The sequence below is a fragment of the Fragaria vesca genome, linkage group LG4, assembly GCF_000184155.1.
Source record: "Fragaria vesca subsp. vesca linkage group LG4, FraVesHawaii_1.0, whole genome shotgun sequence".
NCBI lineage: Eukaryota > Viridiplantae > Streptophyta > Magnoliopsida > Rosales > Rosaceae > Fragaria > Fragaria vesca.
In genome coordinates, this window is record NC_020494.1 from 8,318,579 (window position 1) to 8,341,506 (window position 22,928).

Sequence of the window (22,928 nt, forward strand, 5' to 3'; positions counted from 1 at the left end):
AATTTACAATTAGTTCTATGGAAAACGTTCCGACTGCCACTAAATGTCATTCAAAGTGATTCAAGCCGCAACAGAAACTATCCATGATGACCATTATCTACGAAACTGCTGCAATGCTGATACAAGTTCCAAACCGTTTGATACAGGATGCTGGCGGATACATATAACAAGGTTAATTGCCAAAGGGAGGAATGACACCACAAATAAGTATGCCAAGGATAAATAATGAATTCCTCCAGCAATCGAAACCAAAATCAGATTATCATCTTTATCCACAGTGCAGCTATTCAGTATCTAGTTAGTCCCCCTATACTCATTCAGGCGAGATGTAGAAAAATAAGAAAAGCTTCAGCTTTCTGATTGCCCGAAATATCTACCTGATATTGCGGCAAGAATATTCAACATTATTAACTCGTCGTCAAGTGTAGATTTTGTAGCTCGCAGTGCAGCACACTTCCTTAGAAGACTACGTAAAGAAGCACTGGTGTCAGCATCCAGTGGAGTATCAACTACTGCACACAGTGCAAATAGCCACAGACAATCATCCCTTGACAGTGTGCTGGTGTCCTGTGCTGCCTTTATGCGTTTTCTCAACATAGATACTCTGGCAACAGAGTCCAATCTAAAAATCACGGACAACAAAGGGGAGTCTCTGGAACTATGATCCACAGAAGCTTTAGGACTGAAGTTTTCCACAGGGGGTGAGGCACTCCCTTCAGCAGTCAACAAGGATGGCTGATAATTGAAGTTTTCAGTGCAGTCGACTTCCATAGACTTGACATGAGCAAAATTTTCAAAAACAATATTGACCGGTGGCTGAGGGGAGGAGCAGCTCTTGTGAAGAATAACTTTCGATTGCGAATCTCCAGATGTGTTGGCACTAGAACCCTCAAAACGAGACAGACCCTGAGATTCAAAAACAAGTGGAAGTCAAGTTTGCGTTAAGCAAAAGAAATGCCGACTTTAGAACACCCTATTTTCTTTTTATTAAAGTAGCCTAAAGTATTTTAATTATAATTCATATAGATCCATGCATGCATCCTATGTACTGGGCATTATAAATACAAGCACAACGACAAGTAGAAACTTTGTAACCAATTTGTACCAGGCAATAAATACATAAATTTTCAAGAAGACACATAAATCAGAAAGGCTTCAAGGAAATACAGGATAAGAATTCCACAATCAAAATAACAACGGCAGAGAAGCTGCGCTAAGCATGATTCTAACAAGACCAAACGTTCAAGATAACACAATTCAATTCCCGCATATTTCTGAACTAACAATAAGACTGATAGGGAATGAGCACATAAAATTGTTCTTCAGTAGAAGGGCATACTAAACAGTGCCCCTATGTCATGAGGACAAAGCACAATCAGGATCAGAAACATACCAGCCTTAGCTCTGAAAACTCAGAAAGAAAAGCATCCTCCCACTGTTTGAGCGGCAGCAATTGTTCTGGACATTTAGCAATCTCAGGAATTTTGGGCATATAATCACTCTGCTCTCTATTAAATTTACTTCTATCAACCTTGGCTACCCTCACTTTTGGAATTTGAGCAGCTTCCCACCTAAGCATGGCAAAAATTAAACAATTACATAAATTTATGTATCAACTTTGTACAAATAGCATGACAAATTAGATATAATACAATTATACAAAGGTATGTTGCCAACATATATACAACAGGTGCCAACATAGGAGACAAATGAATCTATTTACAATATGTCAATATTACAACAAAATGGAAGTGAAAAAACAAACACCAGGCTCGATGCAATGAAGTAAGAACATATATCACCAGAATTTTTGTAATATAGGGCCAGATTCAGAACAAAACCAGCGTCTGGGTTAGTGTTTATTTTTCAAGTGTCTTCCCCTTTTCAACGTGGAATGCTCATAGGATCCTCTCTTTTTTTCACTGACAGTAAGAGTTTCAACTCTATTTGAATTCATGTATATACAGTTGTCCATAAAACATTCTTCTTAAAACTGGACTGATAACGGTAACATAACATAAAATAAAGATATTATCCAACTAAAAAGGAACATGTCATTAGGTACTCATCTTCATAGCATCTATAATACATAAGGTGGCAGTCTTAGAGAACATCATATGTAAATGATAATATCGTATATCAATAATTACCATTAGCACATTTAAGCCCGGATTCTATTACATAATTCTACAAAGCTTTTATCTACATACATATATATTTTTGTTTTCCAAATGGTCAATGTTTAAGTGTCTAGAACATTCCATATGGTTCAAAACTTCAAATTCAATCAACAGTCAAGGATTTGGCTTTAATCAAATGAATAGAAGGAAGTGGAACCTTAAAAGTCAATAATTTGACCCCTACTTGATAGGCCATCCCTCTAACGCACAGATGGCAGAGGCAACAACTCCTTCACATATCTGGTCGCACACTCGCACTTCTAAAATCAAAAGCGCATTTACCAAGCGAAAAGCCCCAGACATACATAAAGATATAAAAGAAACATGGAGCATCCCAGCCGTTATTATTAGCTTTTTAAGCCTCTATCCAAGTAAGGATGCCAGACATTTGACCAGCCATCATCCATAATTGCACCACAGAATGTCCAATCTAAACAGCTTCCATAGACGGAAGTACCATAAGTAGTGACTCCCAAAAGCAAGCTAATCCGTTTTCCCAAACTTTGCTGCTCCTAAGTGGCTGTTTGCCTTCTAAATTGCCTCAGTTAGCTTTTTTGCACATGAAGGTCAAACACCTCAACCAAGAACAACATAATGAATAGCTATTCATAAATCAATCTAGAATTGCAGGTTGGGAATCACTAACTACTTTCACCATATTATGTATGATAAAGCATACTGATCCATCATTTCAAATGTAAGCTTCCTAACATTGGGGACACATTGATTCCGGCATAGTTTGAAGGTTTCTGTTCTAGGGATTTCAAGCCAGGATTCACCACTTTAATCCATGTTCATTTGAATTAGTCTTTCTTTCATTTGTTTTTCTTTTTTTCTTTTTGGCCAACAAGATGAAGCAATGGGCAACTGTACTTTACTAGAGCAATAGAGAAAGGAAGACAAAACAATATTAAAAGATCATTTACCTAAGTATTAGAGAGGACTACTGATTTCTACCAAACTTCACCTATGTCACATTTGTCAAGATCAATCAATAGGTTCCCATACTAATCATCCCTGATATTAATAAAGTTTAAGAACCAGGTTCTACAAACAGCAAGGTTTACCTTACATGTATGGCCCTTGTCTGGGTTCCTAAGGCAGCAAAGAAATCTATTGTTAGTCTTACTTGTCTCCCTATATTTATTGATTGGTATTAGGAGTTTCTCATTCATTTTTCTTTTTCTCATTAATTCCATGTCGTATAGCCTAAAGAAACTGCATTTTAGATGAAGGGAGAGGACATGGTGAAATATTAAATTAAATTGAACAGATGGAATGGACAAGACAAAAAATTATACCTCACACGCCTAAGGTACTCAAATCCATCTTCTGGTGACCCAGACTCAAAGTTGGGTTCTCCTTCAACCCAAAAGGCAGGTCTCTGAATGTTAGCATACTCTTCGTCACTGTCATCATCTTCGCTGCACTCTTTTTCTGGATATGGGTACCCATTTTCATTGTTAACATCATAACTGCAAACAGGGTCCAGGAGACTGACATCGTGGGTATCATTATTGACTGAGTTTCCTAGTGATTCCCCTGAAATTCATCAAAACGTTTAACAAGATCACACAGATGTAGAATCATTTCATCCAGGCCAAGTAAGCATCCGTTTTTCTTTTCTTTTTCAATTTTAGAGTTGACATCCATAATAGTAGTTCATACAAGTATGCGAACAACATAATTGATTCTACTACAGAAAAACCACTTTTATTAATTTTCAACCAGAAAGAATGTCATACAACGGCATCTGCAAGGCCAAGTATGTTTCACAATCTACAAAGACAAATGAAAGAATTTCCATGTACAAGGACAGCATACAAGTAGTACGCCAGACGACTATCAAGAACCTAAGTACACAGATGATGACATATATGTCGACTATGCTAGACATTAGGTGTTTTGCAGATTGCTTTAGGCCATTCTTCAATGCACAAAGACATTCATTTGATTCCATCTCCCCCTTGAAGCACCCACACCTGTGCATACAGAAATTGAACCCATCAAATTGACACCATCACAGCTAAGAACGGGAGGAAAAGGTATATGAAGAGAATTCAAGAACTTCGCTGAATGGACTAGATGGAAGAGAAAAATCTTGATTTCAAATGGCAATGCAAAAACTGGAACCTTGAATGTCAGGAACAGAATGGCCAAATGACTTAATGTGGCTTAATCAAAGAAAAGAACTACTGAGCAAGGCACATTACGAATAAGCATGGTGGACATATACCAAAGAAGGAATCCTTATTGAAATAGGTGTGGGTGTAGTTGGTGCTAATGTAGTCGTAGTCTAGGTGCTCATTCAGGTACTCAGACAAGATGATGGGTAGATACAGCACTGAAAAACAGCAAGGCATTCAACTTTTCTTATCAGGGGGAAAAGGGGCCATAATTAAGCACATTAACAAAACTGGTTTTTATCATAAGTGGGCAATGGTTCTAGAGAACGGCCATGGGATATAACATAATAGCAAGCTGGCCGTAAAATAGATGAGATGGTTTGAGCTCAATCCATTGAATTTTGCCATACAAATTGAATGTAAAGTCAGACCCGAAGTACCAACAGTGGCCAAAATAGATGCTACCAGGGAAATTAGGTCACAAACGCTCCTTCCTAACAAACAAGGGTCACAAAAACAGTCTTCCAACATTATGATGAACATCTTTCCACCATGGGCAGTGGTTCATCCAGGCTAATATTTGCACCTGATTCACCTATTTGTTTTCTTCTTCTTTTTTGGGTTCAACAGTCACTTATATTTCACACTGGAAGAATGTCATACATTACATGGAAGGAATCAAAGAAGAAAACTAATAAGAACTCTAGAACAAGCAGGGAAAACACTAGCAGACAATTAAGTTAAACACACAAACACAAATATGATAAGAATCACCACAAGTAACAGCACTTACCAAGAATGCCAGGAACCTCATCCATCTTCCAATAGCGCTTTCGATGATCAGAGTTGAACTGGATGTTCTTCTGATGCTGCACAGAGATTGCCAGATGATCATACTCCCTTGCCACAACGGGCCCAAGCCCATTATACACATGTTTCCACAGCTTGTTTTGTCCTGCAGGGTTCACAAATCGCAAGGCCTCCAACTCCATCCTTGAGTAAGTGGTCTTCTTCTTCTTGCCACCTCCTGAGCTGCCAGCTTGAGCCTCATGCTTGAACCCATTTGCCAGCTTCTCTTTCCTTGGTTGGTTTCTTGCCTTTTTCCCATTGACTTGTTGCTTTGCATCCCCATGACCCAGAAAACCCATTGGCAAAGTTTGAATCAACGCAGTCTCATCAATCACTTGGACTTTCAAAGATGTGACCTTTTCCTCAGCCATGGCTTCAACTTGCTCCAACAATTGCTTCTTTTTCACATCCAAGGCATCCTCAAGGCTTTCTTGAATTCCAGAGAGACCCACAAGGGTTTCATTCTCAGAACCCATCTTGAAATCTTGAAATCCAGAAGAAGAAGAAGAAGTGGGCAGTTCTTGCTTCAGATTCAGAGGCGAAACGATCTCAGACGACTTGGAGTGGCTATCTGGCTCTGGCTTGCTGCCGACGCATGTATCACAATCCATGACTTTCACTGAGAGAGAGAGAGAGAGAGAGAGAGAGAGAGAGAATGTGATGAGGGTTTTAGGGTCTAGTAAGAATATATATATCTCTACTTACTTTTCTCACCTCTACTGTTTTGGTAAATCCCGGTAATTATATTTTCTATATTTTTTTTTTCTTTTTCTTTTTCTCAGTCTCTCCTACGTTCATGAGCTGAAAACAAGAAGCCGCGTCTTGGAAAGCAAGCTGAGATGCCTTCGTCGTGCAGTTTTACTACTGTGCCTGCAAGCCCCTAGCCTTACTGTCAGATTTTTTCTTCTTCTTTTTAGTAAGGAGACGATGAACTCTAGATATGAGTTCTTTTTTTGTTTGATCTTGTTTGGTTTTACTTAATTCATTTTTGTTTAAATTGGATTTACATAAGTTAAATACAATAATTGTTTTACCTTACTACGACATGTAAAAAAATACTACATGACGGCTTCCTATTGGCCAAGAGGACCACTAGACATGCTGACGTGGTCCTCGTGAAGAACAGAAAAATTTCTCGTGCTACATGTACGTACGTGAATCATTTGATTTTACTTGGCCTCTTTTACCCAAGGTAGTGGATCGATTCATGATGTAACTTCTATTTAAGTGGAATTGAATATCTTTGATTAAAAAAATAAGCCGAAAACTTGAAAAATGCTCATTTTCTAACCAAATACCAAATTTTAACCGCATCAAAAGTCAAAACGAGGCAAAATTTATGAGCATTCCTTACTTGCGCTGAGCATACTAAAGAGTGTAAGCCACTACATACTCGATCTCAGTCATTAATTGTATTTGATTTTCTAACATTATAAAATCTCTCATAAATGAATTATATTTAGTGAATATGGATCTATATTCATAATACCATAAAACATTATAGGACATGTATAATCTTCCATTTTCAGGAGCTTAAAACTTTAGACCTGGTGGATACATTCTACTCCAAATTCACGCCGTTATTCAAATGACAGTAGTCTTTTCTCTCCCCCTAACGGCGGGAACATTGTCTTATTATGACAATGCATAAAAATGCGTTTAAATGTATATCACTTCCTTTCGAGTGAAGATGTCCATTGACTGGTGGCGAACCCAAACCAAGGTTAAGGTCAAAAATATTAAATTCATAAGTATCAACCATATTGATGTATAATTGTATCACCAAGATATCATCCTCTGATGGTGTACTTTTAACCTTTGTATGTGTAATATTGTAGCCGCCATATTAGGAACTCGGACATTGTTAATGACATTCTCGTTAGGAGAACCATGTCACTTAGATTCTCATTATTCCCACAAATCAAACGGGGGCAAGGTTATTTTTGTTAATATGGTTGGTCTCAGAGATTTTACCCAAGTAAATCTTCTTCCGCTAGCATATAATTTTGTCATCAATAGTTTTTATTAAGTCACGATATTCATCAAGCTCAAAATGAGACAATAGGTAAATATTCCACAACAATTCATGTTGTTCTTCAGGAACAATCTTTTTCCCTTTCATAACAAGAGAAGTGTCTCATTAAAATGACAAACCAACAAAAAATATGCAGCAAATAAACAATTTGTTATGAGTAGCATTAGCTAGCAGGCATCAAAAGTTGTTATTAATTTCAAACAACACTATAGGTAAAATATGATGTAACTAGTCATGCCAAAATAATTAATTTGGTTCAATGAACTTCTGGTTCATGATATTATGTGTCTCACTATATTGTAGAATTTAACACACGTAATAGGCGACATATCGAGATACTGTCCATTTTGGATCTCGCTCGCTTTACAATTTTGTGCTTGAGTTGCCAACCCAAAATTAGTCTCACTATGGGGAGGTATGTTTGCAACACATCTCCTCCCCTCTTTTGGGCGATGTGGGATCTCAATACAGATTCTACTTCTTGTAAAGAGGGGATATTATGTGCTCTTCCAGAGCCATCAATCATATGTGTAATCGAATCTTCAAGTTCAAATTTATAATGTTAAAACTTCAAGTACTCAGATTTCATATGTTGAACTTCTAATTCAAATAAATTTGGCTTATTTAGTGTCTGGATTTAAGAATTTAATCGTAGGCTTAGTGTTTAGAATTTAAGAATTTTAGTGTTTGTATATTGGACTCACTGGGGACTCGTCATGGACTTGAACCCATGTCTTGTGGTCGATGATTTTCTAGATTTACTCAGACTTGAGTTGGTTCAAAATTCGGAGTAAAAAAAAAAGCTGAAATTCACACACCACTTTTTGTAAACCACACTCCACTTGATACGATTCACAACATCTTCCTCTTTCCCTATCATCTTCAATCCGTTTGAATCACCAAACTCTCAACATACTCTTAATCAAAAGAAGAAAAGAGTTCGGGATATAAGAATTGCTAATTGTGTCATTGCTGTATAATAAGTATAGTGGGTGTTGATGTAGCTGACAGAAGCCAAGGCCTACAAAACAAGCTGCCTAACCAGCTCAAGAAACACTAACTAACTTAGTAATACGTGGACTCAGTCATCTCCAAAACCTCCATCATCCACGTCCATCTCATCCCCGTCACCATAGCCATTATCATCTCCCTGGACTTCATCAGCATCCCCAGCAGTGTAAGTAGGCATGCTGTAATCTAATTCATCATTTTGAATTTCCTCGCTTGGCTTGATTTCTTCCTTGGTTCTCATAGATTCCAGACTCTGATCACTGAAAAACGCAGTATATGGTTTCAAGACCTGCATTTGAAATATAGAAATCACACATGAATAACATAAAACTACATGTATGAGCCTGAAAGGCTAGTTTTGCAAAAGAAGGTTTATATTTTGTTTCCCAGGAAATATGTAGATTATGTCCCTACATCACTAACAGTTCATTTTACTTGATGGGAACACGTTATAAAACAAGGGGAAAATACAACAAAGCGGACCAAGGAAAGATAGAAGCTCAAAACAAATCTACGTACGTAACCCATGAAATCCACATGGAAACACCCAAAATCGAAAACAGAACTCTTAAACTGGTGCTGCTCTGCAGTCCATTAATATACAAAGAAGCTATAAGAAGCTATAAACCCTCAGAAACTTAAGCCCAAAGAGCTGACCAAATCCAACTCTCTCCCAAAGCTCCTCTGCACCTTCATAAACTTAAAAGAATTTTCTCTTTCTTTCCATCCAAAGCACCCACAATAGAGTGAAGGCACCACTGCCCCAAAAAAGGTTTGACATTCTTGCCACTACCAAACCAGAACTGTTTTTATTAAAAAAATATAAAAAAATAGAAATCCACATCGAAGACTCCCAAGTCTCCCCACAACCCTCCATATATAATTTTCTGACAGAGAGAGGACAAAGGCTGAAATTTCTAACAGTTACAAAAGAGACTCTACATTCACGTGTTTCATAGAATAAAAAGAAATTGAGATGATTCAACTAGTGTTCATACATAAATAAGATCATTTACCTGTTAACTTGTTACAATAGTAGAAAATAAACTATCTATATATACAATACCTTGAAATAATGATACCCCACACTAAGAATTATAAAAATCTCAGAGCATTGAATCAAAGACAGATGGACATTAGTGCCAGTTTGTGGAGATAGCAAAATTATTTTTTGTAAGATGGCAGCTTTTAGAGATTTTACATAAGATGCCGCCTTTTACAATACTTTTTTTTTATTGAGAATTTTACAATACATATTGTGACACATACATTTTCGAAACTAAATATCAAGAAGTGAAAATGGAATTCTAGAAGCAAGATCCAATGTGAGATTTCATATACTTGAAAATGAAATTCACCTTAATTAAGCATTGTCTCTTTTCAGCATTTTCCACTAGGTTATTCCAATGGATTCCACTCCTCTTCAATGTTGACGCAGATCCAACCACCTAAGAAAGAAACAATTCTGAATTGCATATCGTACACCCACCAACAAAAACATGCGTGAAATGAAGCATGGTATTTGAACTTCATTCAAAACTTTAAAGTTCAAGCATACCAGGATAGATGCTTTTGCTCTAGTAATCCCAACATTCATTCGCCGAAAATCTTCCACAAACCCAATTCCTCCTTCCTTGCTTGCCCTGACACAAGAAAATATTGCAACATCCTTTTCACGTCCCTGAAAGAAAAACATTAAAGATCTTCACTTATACTACAACATTCAAACTGTCAGATGACCAATGTAATGTAAATTTGTTGAAATATTTATTTAAATTAACTTTTCATGGAGTTGGTTAGCAAAATAAGGCAACTGGATTGCTTGACAAACCTATGCAATACTAAATGACAATCCCTATATGCAGACGACTCGATCCATATTACATTATGTCATTACCTGAAAACCAGATCAGGTGTCTAGTATTTCAAAAATGGGACGAATTAGCCATCTTACCTGGCAGCCATCAACAGTAGTGATTTCCACTTCTTTCTCAGAGTCTACTCCGAAAGTACTTTTGAAACGTTCTTTCAAGAGCTCTACTTGTGCACGGTAAGTAGATATAATTGCAAAATTATTACTCGATTTAAGCTCCGGATACCGGCTCACCAACTTGTGATACAAGTTCAAGACAAATTCAACCTCATCTGCATTCACCCAAGATCCACTTCCCTGAGGCTTGGCTTCTTTCCCTTCATGCAAGTCAAAGAAGCAAAATGGTCCAAAGCAGCTAAACTCATGCCATGAACGCTTTGTCTGCTCTTTGATATTAGGACCATCTTCTAATGAGTCTGCATAAAACTCTTCAGAAGGAAAGCTTCGGATCTGCTCAGGAATACATAGATATACTTTTTTAGATATAAAGCTTTGAACCTCAAAAGCAGAGTAAAGGCATATAACAGGGAAAGTAAAATAGGGGGTCAAAACTAAATAAACAAATAACAAAATAGAGAGCCTTTTCAAGATATATACAAAAGATGCGAGAGAGAGAGAGAGAGAGAGAGAGAGAGTTCAAACTCAGGTAGTACTGACTATATATATGGTTACTGATTTAGTTATTCATATTCAGTACAGTAAGAACAGTACTGACAACAGATATAGTTACTAACTCGATTCAATACAGCAAGATATCCTCTGATGTTAATATGGTATATAAAAAAATGAATTACGAAGTTCAGGTTTGTAACTGCATTGATGTTTTACTTCTTTTCAGAACATGTAATGTATCTTTCTAACAATAAACGCTTAAGACACGTTTTGTTCACTAATTCATACTGTCATGTCTATGTATAGGATACTATACTAGGTCATGTCTAAAAGTATCAAAGTCTTAATTTAGTATTAATATCATGATTTGTGGCTTCAAAAAATCATGTTGTTAAGACAACAAGGCCAAATGCAGACCCCTCTCTGCCACAAGAAAACCTAGCATGTGGATGCCAACGAAAATCGAGAGGTTGAAATAGTAGGTGGATAATCTTATCACTCTCATTTGTTCCGGTACCATGAGAAATTGCATTGGTGTAGTATCACAGTTTCCAAAGGCTTAAGTTTTTCAGAGATGATCATTATTTAATGAACTTCAATGGAAGCTTCTCATCTAACCTCTGGATGCATACGGTACTGCATCTTGAGCATGGTCACTGGATATCCAGCCCTCTGAAATCTCTCAAACATACTCCTTCCGTACCTGCAATGAGGAAATAGCTACCAGACCATTAAACCAAAATATCAATAAAACAATTAAAAGAAAGTCACAATTTTATGGCTTTACCCAAATTTCTCAGCAATGCTAGACTTTACAGTAGCGGGCAGTTGAACCGGGTCACCTATCTAAATGTGAAATGACATAATTTAGCACAGTAAAAAATGAAAGGAACTGTGAAAACAAAAGCTGGAATGAATCAACATCAAATAGCATTACCAGAAATACTTGTTTGCATCCAGTCGCCAATGGAAGAAGGGTTGCTGGTTCAACCTAAACAGAATCATACCATGTACTACATGTCAAAGACTCAAGATCGATTAATTAATAGTATAAACCATTAGACATGCTCACCATCTTTTGATGAAAAATAAAAACCGTTATAAACATAATCTGACAATCAACCGAAGAAGTCAATGACTTTGCTACATGTGAAAACATAATTAAAGGTTCAGGAAAAGTCTAATTGTTTGAACCCGAGTTAATGAAAGTACCTTAAACGAATAATTATAACCTTAAAACAAATTCAAATTTATACTCGGTAGAAATTTGATCTTGTTCGTTACATGGACTGCATTTGAATTGACAAAACTTGTTTAGAAAAATTTAAATCATCCACAATGGCATAAAACAAAAAACACCAAGTAGAAGCATGGCCAAAAGAAAAATTATTCTAATTGATACGTTCCAAAAAGATTATTCCAAGTTCTAAGAAACAACCTAATCCTGGACAAGGTGAGGAACAAACTTTCCTTCAGATCAAAACAAAAAAAATCCTACCACAGACAGCAAAAATGCTTTAAGATTTGGGTGCAAAAAACCCAGATTTGCAACATGTAACTGGAAATATATATATATATATATATATATATATATATATATTTCTGTGTCAGTCGGTATATGTAATATATTACTAATGATTTTACAAAGGAAATATTGTATAGTACTTTAGAATAGTAAGTTGAGAGACAGAGATCAGCAAAAGGGTGGGGAGTCTAGAACTGCTGAAACAGATAAATGGATTACAGGAACTCACAGCCTGTGCAGCTTCATCTATTATAACAACATCAAAACCACTATCCGATTTACTGGAATGGGATAAAATACTGCTGCTACTGAGGGTCGAAAAAACCTGCCATTCATACATATTTATTACAAAAATCAGATAAACTAAAAAAACAATTATAAAACCCTTACAGCTCACTGTAAACATTATAACAGAAGGTTAATGTAACCTACAATGACGGCCTCCTCCAAAATTGCAGCCTTAAGTGCACCAACATCACCATCTTGTTTAGCACCCCCCATGCTTCCTTTCTTTCTGCGTATCTGCAACAGGACAATTTTGTTCAATTTCAACCAACATGTGTACACCTTCCAGGTTTTCACATGTGTGGATGTGAAACCCCTTGACATGAAGATATTGTAGACTTAAGACAGAATTTGTCTAATGGACTGATTTTTCGAAGCTCAATACTGAACTTCAACTGAGAAAGTTACTGGAGTCTGCACTAGCTTGTTTCCAAATCTTGGGGGAAAAAAAAAAAAAAGGGGTACAGGGTGGTGTTATTGAACCCAGAACTCATAATATATGGATATATACACGGAGCCGTTCAAAAGCGGACGTCCACAAAACAGAGAAAGTGCGGACGTCCATCCTCACAGCTGCATCAAGCGTCGACGGCAGCGCTGCATTTCCCGGACGGAGATCACAGGCATCCTGGACAACATTGGCACAAAGATGGAGGCCCAGATGATCGAGGTTGGAGGCCCATCATCAATGTCGACTGCAAACTTGTAGCAGACGAATCCACAGGCAAAAAGAACCTCCAGATCGAGGCTTGGGGTCTGACAGGCAATAGCAGCAACGCTTCCGGTGTCTAATTCAGGATAGAGGATGGACAACGCCGGCGAATCTGCACTTTTTCTGTTTTGCGGAAGCCCCACTTCTGATAGGGCTTCTATATATAGGGAAAGGTCCCCTTTAAGAGGTAGAGGATTTTTGCTATTTTACACAAATAGATTGCTTGATTCAATGATTTCTATGCAAAAATTGTGTTAAAAAACTGGACAAATTATATAATCATTTGGACATTCAAAATTGTGTAAACAAATGTAGTTCGCTACATAAAATTAAAACAAATATTTTGCAAACCGATTGGTTAAACATTTTCCAATTTGACTAAAATTTTGTATGATTCATATGTAAGAGGTAACTAAGGAATGAGTGGTTTTGATTATCCAAATACATGCTAAAAAAACATCCTCACTTTTCAAGTTTAAGGAGATCCTCCCTGTAATATGTGTGTGTATTAAGGAGAAATATTATTTGTATCGACAGATTAGTCATGAGTTCCCAGTCATATATTTGTTGATTCCGTTCCCGACCTCTATCGGGAGCACAGAAGGTTACTTGTGGCTTTAACAATAGACACAAAATTACAAACTTGCATCACTATAATTTTCTTTACCAAACTAGCAGGAGAGATAGTAAATTCATTTTGCATTTTGGTGTTTTCATATCAGTGTGCAAAAGTGATGAGGACATCACAGTCAACCCTTTTAAGGTTTATGAGCGCAAGAAATGGAAAAAGAGAGCACCTAATCACTCCCTTTCCATATGGACTGATTAATTGCTCTCGGTATAATATCTGCAGCTTGGAGGGAAAGCTGAGTATGACTCTAGAAGTCCCAAAGCTTTGTGTCCTCTCAAATTTCTGCCTTGTGTCCTTTCAGCTTTCCATTTCAGTTTAGAAGTTTTAAGATTTCTTTTATTAGGTCTTTATGCTTCAGTTTGGATATTTAAGAGTCTTAATGAGTCTTTAATGTTAGTTAATGTCAGTTAACTTCTCTAGTATAAATAAGTGTAAGTGCCGAATGGCTGGTCATATTATGTTATATGAATAAGATTATCAGAGAGCTTCTGAGTTTTCCTGTGATGGGATTGGTGTGAAGCCTAGTTTTGGGTGAGAAACATGGGAGTGATTCCTAAACCAAAGTGTTCTGTGTGAGTTTAAAGCCTTAAGCTTTAGAGTTTGTCGATCCTGGTATCTAGGCAGTTTGTATACTGCATCAAAAAGGTAATACAGAAGGATACAAATTTGCAGTAACAATTGAGAGCTTGCTTAAGAGAAATAATTACTGATAGATATGTGGAACTTTAAAAGTACTCTGCTGAAGAGTGATAATTATTAGAAACTGATTACATACCAGCTCATCAATGGAGACAGCTCGGATAGAATGATGTTCCTTGATCCCAATCCGCACAATTTTGGGACTATATGAACGGTCACTTTCATCCCGCACACCTGAGGATAGCAAGAATACATCAATTCAAAAGCAAATCATCGAGAACTGGAAAGAAATGCATGAATATAATGTAGACTACAAGCAGATATTCATATGCTCAAACTTTGTCCAAAAGAAGAATGAAAACAAAATAAAGTAAATAAAGGTCATCTTCACATCAGACACCGTTGTTTTTTTATTTGAAAAGAAATAGACTATGCACCAATTTGACCTAACCAGTACTTAGTGGATAACTAAACATCCATGAATATTGAAGAGTTCAGTTTTTCCTTATCTGATAGTCACTGATGGGTTAGCACTCAATGATCAAATATATTAAAGCGTAGGGCCAGTGTGCGCACAACCAATTTAAATTATCCTAATTTTTTTTATTCAGCAACTCTTTTTTGTAAAGAACTTTAAGACAAACTTCATTGTATATCTCAAATGTTGCAAACAAACAGAGGCTAAATCATGTCCTTCTAAATATTTAATTGATTTTGTGTGCAGTGCTACCAGAGTATCTTCCCTTATCCCGCAATATTGTGGAACAATGTTCTCTTTCAAGAGTAATAAGAAACATCTAGGTTGGACATTTAGATTAACAAGTCATCCTCTATATTATGTCGGTTACTTTCAACATAAAACTTCCGTTTGTTCTGGTACTATTATAATGTCTTTCTATGACTCTGCTTTGACTGGGTGTCTACTGCTGTTCCTCCTCAACTTACTACTATTGATTTATAACACCCTAGAAGCAGAATTCAATATTCAATGGATTACAAAATGCACCCGAATATGTTCTGTTAAAGAATACTTGTATTTTTCTTGTACACACTACACAGTAATCAATCTTCCACGAAAATTTCAGTAACAGGTAAAGAAACTAAAAGTCTAACAAGCAGTTCTCCAAATAAAAGGAGCATAATGAATTGAGAAACTGGAAATCCTAAATCAGGGGATAATTGTACCATTGTTCATAACACGCAATACAATCTCATCGAGTGCAGAGTTTGAAGGAGCACACACAAGGACACGTACACGATATTTACGAGTAGAACTGACTACTTCTGGTTTCTGAAATTACAAAAGGGTTAGCAGAGAGGATTATTTCAGAACACAATATGATGCATAGACTGGCACTTACTAACTCATTTCCGGTGGTTGGAAAAAAACCGTCATCGCCATTAACAGGCATTGTTTTCTCTCTAGGATTGCTACCACTAAGCCAGGGAGACGCTAGTCGCCAATGATTTAATCTAAGAAAGAGAAGAACATTAATATATATTTCATTATTGAATCATTACATGTCAACAAAAGGGACTGCCAAAAGAGGACCATAAATTTTTGCACATGTATTTTTATTTCAATCTCTTGTGGGTTGTATCGCTGGAGTGGAGGAAAAGAGATCTTATATGGCATGGAGGAAGTAAACGATTCTTTTCATAGACAAAAAAGGATTGTTGGCTTGTCTTTAGGCTTCGGTGCTAAATGTTTTTTTGAAATATAAAAAATACTAAAAAATTAATATTTTTTTTTTTAAAGAAGGTCAATACTTCTCAGCTGGAAGTTGGAATAATGAACCAAGTGTGTCCTAGGGTTTGTTCTTTGTGTGGTGGCTTTCATTATTTTTGTAATTCCAAACACAATAAATAAATATAAAGGACAGAGCCCCTACTATGAGGTTGGAGTAAACATACAAACTCAAGGATTTAATTTGCTGATATGAAAGATATACAATTTTTTCCACTGAATAAGAAAAATGTACAATCTTTCCAGTGGACAAGAAAATTCACAATGTTTTCAGTGAACAAGAAAAAAAGTAATTAAACACTTACTTCTCCTGAATAGATAACTTTGGCTCTTGCTTTATGTCTAGCAGTGAAACCCTACAAAAGAAGTAAATATTACATGATCAAAGAACTTCTCTCACAATATAGAATCTATACATTTCATATCAAAACCCTCTACGCTCCTAGGTTCACTTCTTCTTTTTTTAGTTCATAGGAATAACTTTTAGGCATAGTTGACCAGATAATATAAGTATCAAAGAACAAAAATTCAAACCTGGCTTTTACTTTTGCAGGAGTAGCATGCAGAATGGCACTAAGGAGCGCAAGGATAGTCTGCGTCTTTCCTGTTCCTGGAGGACCCTAGATGGATGGAAGTTTGATTCAGTGTCATATACAAGACGTGCAAAATACATAAGAACCACTTTCCCCCTTCTTTGCATTCATTACTCACAACACATTTTTTTATTGCAAACAACTTTCCTAAGGCTTTCCTTATGTTACCAAACTTTTTAACAGCTTTCCTGATGGCTTTCCTTATGCTTTCCCCCTTCTTTGCATTCATTACTCACAACACATTTTTTTATTGCAAACTTCTTAATGGCTTTCCTTATGTTACCAAACTTTTTAACAGCTTTCCTAATGACTTTCCTTATGTTATCAAACATCTGATGGAAGGAATTATGAATCTTATTTGTCATCATATCATCGACGCATATATCAAGCACAACTAATTAGTCTCAACTCAAGAGCTGAATGCATTGTGCCCTAAAAGAAAGGCTTAGACCCTCTACCAATAAAGTACACGGATAAGATAGAGTATGATACAGTGAAAGAGGAACAAATTCTAAAAATGGATAGTGACTCCCAGCCTCACAGCAGTAAGAAGAAATCAGAAATTTTCTGTTGAGAATATATCATCCCACATCGGGAAAATGAGACCTTGCTTATGGGTTTTTAAGGGTTTGGGGCACTCCATTCATTGCCAATTGGTTTTAAATGTGAAACCCATACTACTTCATCACTTTCTACAGCACACCAAAGGTGTCTTAGAATCACTCGAAGTCAACCCAAGCTTTACACATGAAAAAAAAACTAATCAAGAAAATTCACTATCAACTTATCTTTCTAAGCTAACAACTTTGCTCTTTCCGTAGAGCCATTGATGCATGTAATCATTCAAAGAACCAAATTAATGCAACCAAGAATTCTAAAAGACACGAGTTATGACAGTTCATAGTTCATACATCGAACATTATGGAATAGAGAAATTACATCCTGAAGAACAAACCTCTTAATTATATGGGGTTTAGTAAATGAACTTCTTGAATAGAAGGTAATCTTGTCTCCCGCATTACTTTGCGACAAACTACTGCATCTTTTTCTTCTCATAAATTTATGTCATCCTTTGGGCAAAGCAGTAATGCAACCAGGATTTGAGAGTAGCCTTAGACTTCCACTAATTATTTATGACTAAAGGGATCGACACACACCAATTCTTCTTGCTCCTAAACATGTGATTCTTGTTTCTAAGACAATCTTACTAGTCTCTGATCACCAGTATAATTAGATTAGAGATTCCCTACTTGAGACCCACAATATCTAATCCAGAAAGCAGAACCTAGAAGTTTTAGGTGTTGTATATTGGCACATGATAAGAGTTCATTATGAGCTTTGAACAAAACTATTCTCATAATCTTTCCATCAGGAAACATTAAATGAAAATAAGCAAGCTGGTATGATGGGTCTAAAAGATCATCAAAGGGACACAAAGAATACCTGTATCAGGATAAATGGTTTACGTGATAGACCGGCCTGCAGCAATAATAATACTCCTTCATTAGAAAAGGTTAAAATATTTATAGACAAATTTAAACATCAACAGAGATAAAGCTCAACGAACAGATCAGCACACAAAAAGTCAAATCAGTTTAGTGTTTCATTTATGTGAAGGTAGCAACATGATACTTTTAATAGTGACATACCTGTATGGCCTTTTGTTGAGATTCATTAAGATTGTCTTTTATATATTCCTCAAGAGGCCCAGAAACTTTCCAGGCTTGACCTTCTGCCTCAAGATTTTTCTCAGAAGGTGCAAGTATCAAATCCATAAAAGGGAGAGAACCAATCGACCGCAAGGCTGTATATTCATGAGCGGTAGTAGATAAACTGCAAATCTGAAACATGTTTATTGCACTGAAGTCAATCCAATCTCTGTTTCCATACATATAAGAAATAAACTTTTATTAACAACTAAACAAAGTACATCCCGGAGGAGATGTCCACTGAATGTGCAGCTAGATGTTCTAGGCTGCATCTCAAAATAGCATCAAACAGCAAAACATTTTAATAAGCTAAGCCTCAGAAGCATTTCAATGACAAAGAATAGAATAGATAAACTATTTCTGAATCCTGACGGAACTGTAGCCTAAAGTGAACCCTCTCCCAAAATCTCCAGTAGGAAACTTCTCTTCTTTCTCTCCACCATTATACAAAAATTCTTGTATCTTTCTATGTACGAGCCTACACAATCCATTCAACCCAGATTAGACTCCCTAGAAACTCGTTTCAACATATCTCTGCAACTGGATATCGTAGAAACAACTAGTCCACCCACTAATACATTACAAAGAATAGAGGGGAACAAAAACAGCAGTTCTTCTCCTCAGATACATGTCACATGTGTTGTCCTTATTTAAGAAATAACCCAAGCTAACACCTTATATTAGGACAAATTTTAGCTTCTCATATGACAGAAGAGGGAGTGAATTGACAAAATAGGGTTGTCTATGATATAGAATTTCTTGTGAACATCTCACGAGAGAACTGAAGACTTCAACAACCAATTGCTCTTTTCTGGTGGAGACAACACAGCACAGCACAATGAGTAATGGAGGATGAAAGATTTGGAATAGTATGGTCCACCATTCATTTAGTTGGCTACACTTATGGAAGAAAGGAAACATTTACGTTTTAGTGGGATGACGGTCCATTTACACTACTGTGTCGTATTGTTCTTGTTTACAAGGTGGAAGTCTCTAAATTGTTGAAAATGTCACAGAGCAAGCCTGAAGTTAGATTCACTTGTAAGAAATAAAAGAATCCATATGATTTACCTTAGTAACGTCAAAGAGCCTGTCTCCATCGGCAGTAGAAGTAATCAATAACCGCACTTGTTGGAGCCTTGGAGAATAATGAATTGCATCTGCATTCAAATCTCTGACCTCTCCGGCCAAATACATTCTGAGCTTTATCTCTTGTTTGTTTCTACTTTCCACCAATGCAAATGCATATTTGTTATAAGAATTCTCCTCCGGAACCTGTACTAGTGAAATGAGCAAGTATTGGAAATAACACAAGAGAAGATGCAAGCATTGAGTTATACCGTTGGTTTGGAGGACCACTGTGGTTTGGAGAGTAGAAAAAGATCATCAACCTTGACTCTTGTTTGTTCGTCCTCGCCCTCATCCAAGTCAACACAAACAGTAACCCTGTGAAACCCATCAGTTTCTTCACATTCCGTCACACAAGTGGTCTTGCCTGCTCCCCACTGCTCCTTGTTGGAAGCAATCTCAGCTTTGATTTCTTCGAAAAGAAGAGGCACGTATGTAGAGATATAGTCGTCCACGTTCGCGTAACTGTCCTCGACGTTACGTTTCGTCTCACCTTCATCGACCTTTTCCTTTTGCTTGTTTCGTTTCTGATTCAACATTCAATTTCGGAAGCATGAAAACATGAATGACACATGTATGTATGATAGACAAGGGAGAGAGAGATTACGTCGGCCTCCTGGATAATGCGGAAGAAGTCCCAACTCAGAACTATCTTGTCGAAATGGGCTTTGCAGGGAGCTTCTCCCTTGTTTATCATCTCCACAGTCATTGCCTTGCCGCACCACCCTCAGTCACTCGCTCAGGGTTTTGACTTTGAAACACCAATTTTGAAAAAGGCAAAATATCACAAATAAAAAAAAAATTTGATTTTAATTTTAATTTTAATTTAAAAAATATATATAAACACGCGAACCCATAAGTTTGACGTAGAAACAAACTTGACAGCTTTGGCGTTGCTCGAAATGGAAACACATCTCCGGGTAGAAGCATAACTACCGACGACGAAACTAGGTGTGGCTTGGACTACTGTCTTGGTCTTGGCAGGCATGCATGAGCTCCTCACTCATCTTGTCTCATTCTTTGTAGGGACAAAACATTTTATATCAGGTTAAATGTTTGAGGAATAAAATTTGGCTAAGGGTTAAATGTGATTCACATGGAGAGGTCCGAGCGAATCAGGATTTGTTATCCGTTAACGTGCAAAATGAGCAAAGAGGTTAAGGAAATATTCGAATTGCTCCAGACAATCACCCTCCGACACTCAAGTTAGACATCTTAGCGAATAGTTTGTAACTTAAAGTAGAAGAATGAGTTCGTTACCTTTGTTTGTGAGGCTAGGCGCCTATTTATAGAGGTGAGAGGGGCAGATTGTCTTCGTGGCTGTTGACAGCCTGACACGGAAGGAATCTCCCGGAAGCGCGCATCGGATTGAGCCGCACACGTGTGTCCACATGTCCGGTCGGGATGCACTCCGATGTCAGCTTATGTTATAAGAACGCACGTGCAAGGCTAATGAGAGCGGTTGGCACTGGTTCCCTTAACAAGTCCCATAAATCCCCAAGTAAGGATAATGACTTGGTTGTGGAGCTTAAGCAAAGATGTTTAAAGAGAGCGCTCGTACATTCAATGTTCAAGTGGAGAAATCTTTCAATGCTCCCGAAGGACCACGTGGCAGTATAATGTGGTCCTCCATTCCATTCAAATTTTAACATGTGGATTTTCATGATAAAAAACTATTTTAGCGATTTTGTCAAAGACCATTTTAGGTTTCTTGATGATTTTTTAAATCCTAAACCCTAAACCTATACCCTAACCATATACCATACACCCTAAGAGCATCTCCCATGGTAGGCTAAATCCTTAGCCAAATTTAGCCTATAAAATAAGAATATTATGTGGAATATATTTTTAGCTTACCAGAGTCTCCCATCGTAAGCTAAATCCTTAACTAAATTTATAGTTTTTTGGCTTTAAAAAACACTCCCACCGTAAGCTAAATACAAAGGTAAAGCCAAATCTAATTTTTTTGTCATATATATGTAATGTTATATTTCTATGCATATTTTTTCTTTTCTCATATATATAAATATATATACTATTAAAAATAATTTGAAACTACAACTATTGAGAAGGACATGGATCTTATTCCTTAGGAAATATACGATAATTAAAAGATACAACAAACAAAAATAAAAATAAAAATGACAAATTTATTTGAAAACAAAATATTTATTTGAAAATAAACATTTATCGATCACAAACTTATGTGCTTCTATGTCGCTGCCAGATATGTTCAATTAAAGCATCTTAAAGTTCATAATGAGCTTTCTTATCTTTGATTTTCCTATGGCGATCGAGAAATTGCCTAAATCTTGTTGTTTCATCAACTACTATCTCAACAATAGGGGCGGGTGCTTCATTAAATTCCCTAATCGGAGCCGATAAATCTCGTTCATCCTCAATAATCATGTTGTGCATTATGATGCATGTAGTAATTATATCATGTAAGACACGTTTATCCCAAAATCGTGAGTTTGGATTCCATTTCGGATCTGAAAGATTGTGAGTACTTTGAGATGAGAAAAAATGAAATTAGGCAAAGAAGAGCTCGTGAATCCCAACAACAACAATCGCCCATGACGTTTGGCTATGCCAGTTTTGCTAACATGAATCTGTTCCAAGGTGACACACAAGCTACATTCAATTCTGGAAGCTTTGGTAATGCATTTCAAGTTTCAAGTCAATATGGATCAAGTGGTGAATACAAAGCAACGCCAAATTATGGAGGAATTGGTGACTATGGAGGAATGAGTCTTTAAGAAGGACCTTTTGGATACAGAGAAGGTAAAGACTATGGAGGAAGCGGAGGTACCAGAACAAGTGATGGACATGGAGGGGCCCCGTAACTAAAGCGGTGGAGTACCGAATTATTGTTGACGGTTATAATAATATGTGGTTTTTTTTTGTTGAAAAATAATGTGTTTTTAATAAGTCTAGCATTTTATGTAAGTTATTTCGTTATGTTGTAATTTTGTTAAGTCTAGCATTTTGTGTTGTTACGATTTAATAAGTATGTAACCTTTTTACTTGAATAAGCTATATACTTTTTTTAATTCAATAATTAATCATGTATATGATTTTATCTAAATATATTAGATAGGGGCATATATGAAATGTCTCGTCGAGATCTTCGCAATAGTAAAAAAAATTGATAGAAACGAGTTTTTAATTATGTAGTTATGAGGGATTAAAGATTTTTAGGTTAAATTTAAAAATGATATAAAATGAAATAAGATGGTAGTTAGAAGGGCAAATCTGAAAAAAAAAAAAAAA

General features: G+C 36.5%; 2 protein-coding genes across 2 annotated transcripts; both read right to left on the reverse strand.

The window, feature by feature from the left end:
- Positions 1–268: 268 nt before the first annotated feature.
- Positions 269–5,804, reverse strand: LOC101298214. The gene is made up of 4 exons (XM_004296686.1): positions 5,100–5,804; positions 3,482–3,722; positions 1,394–1,571; positions 269–906 (listed from the first exon to the last, which is right to left on the reverse strand). The coding sequence occupies exons 1-4, from the start codon at positions 5,764–5,766 to the stop codon at positions 349–351; spliced, it is 1,644 nt and encodes a 547-aa protein (XP_004296734.1). The 5' UTR covers positions 5,767–5,804; the 3' UTR covers positions 269–348.
- A 2,467-nt stretch (positions 5,805–8,271) lies between these two features.
- LOC101310894 (probable helicase MAGATAMA 3-like) lies at positions 8,272–20,369 on the reverse strand. The gene is made up of 19 exons (XM_004298004.1): positions 20,263–20,369; positions 19,868–20,182; positions 19,599–19,802; positions 18,468–18,659; positions 18,262–18,297; positions 16,760–16,845; positions 16,531–16,581; positions 15,840–15,951; positions 15,664–15,769; positions 14,615–14,712; positions 12,644–12,733; positions 12,441–12,536; positions 11,624–11,677; positions 11,474–11,532; positions 11,305–11,389; positions 10,156–10,524; positions 9,760–9,882; positions 9,560–9,649; positions 8,272–8,490 (listed from the first exon to the last, which is right to left on the reverse strand). Exons 1-19 carry the CDS (start codon positions 20,362–20,364, stop codon positions 8,272–8,274), a joined length of 2,487 nt encoding a protein of 828 aa, XP_004298052.1. The 5' UTR covers positions 20,365–20,369.
- Positions 20,370–22,928: the final 2,559 nt, after the last annotated feature.

Excerpts from the sequence above, each read along its gene's own strand:
- LOC101298214 (XM_004296686.1), bottom strand. The coding sequence starts at position 5,766 with ATGGATTGTGATACATGCGTCGGCAGCAAGCCAGAGCCAGATAGCCAC. Across the intron at positions 1,572-3,481 it reads GAGTACCTTAGGCGTGTGAG|GTGGGAAGCTGCTCAAATTC; the intron begins GTATAATTTTTT and ends TGCCATGCTTAG. Across the intron at positions 907-1,393 it reads AGTTTTCAGAGCTAAGGCTG|GGTCTGTCTCGTTTTGAGGG; the intron begins GTATGTTTCTGA and ends TTTGAATCTCAG.
- LOC101310894 (XM_004298004.1), bottom strand. The coding sequence starts at position 20,364 with ATGACTGTGGAGATGATAAACAAGGGAGAAGCTCCCTGCAAAGCCCAT. Across the intron at positions 11,390-11,473 it reads AGCATTGCTGAGAAATTTGG|GTACGGAAGGAGTATGTTTG; the intron begins GTAAAGCCATAA and ends TCCTCATTGCAG. Across the intron at positions 8,491-9,559 it reads AGAGACAATGCTTAATTAAG|GTCTTGAAACCATATACTGC; the intron begins GTGAATTTCATT and ends TTTCAAATGCAG.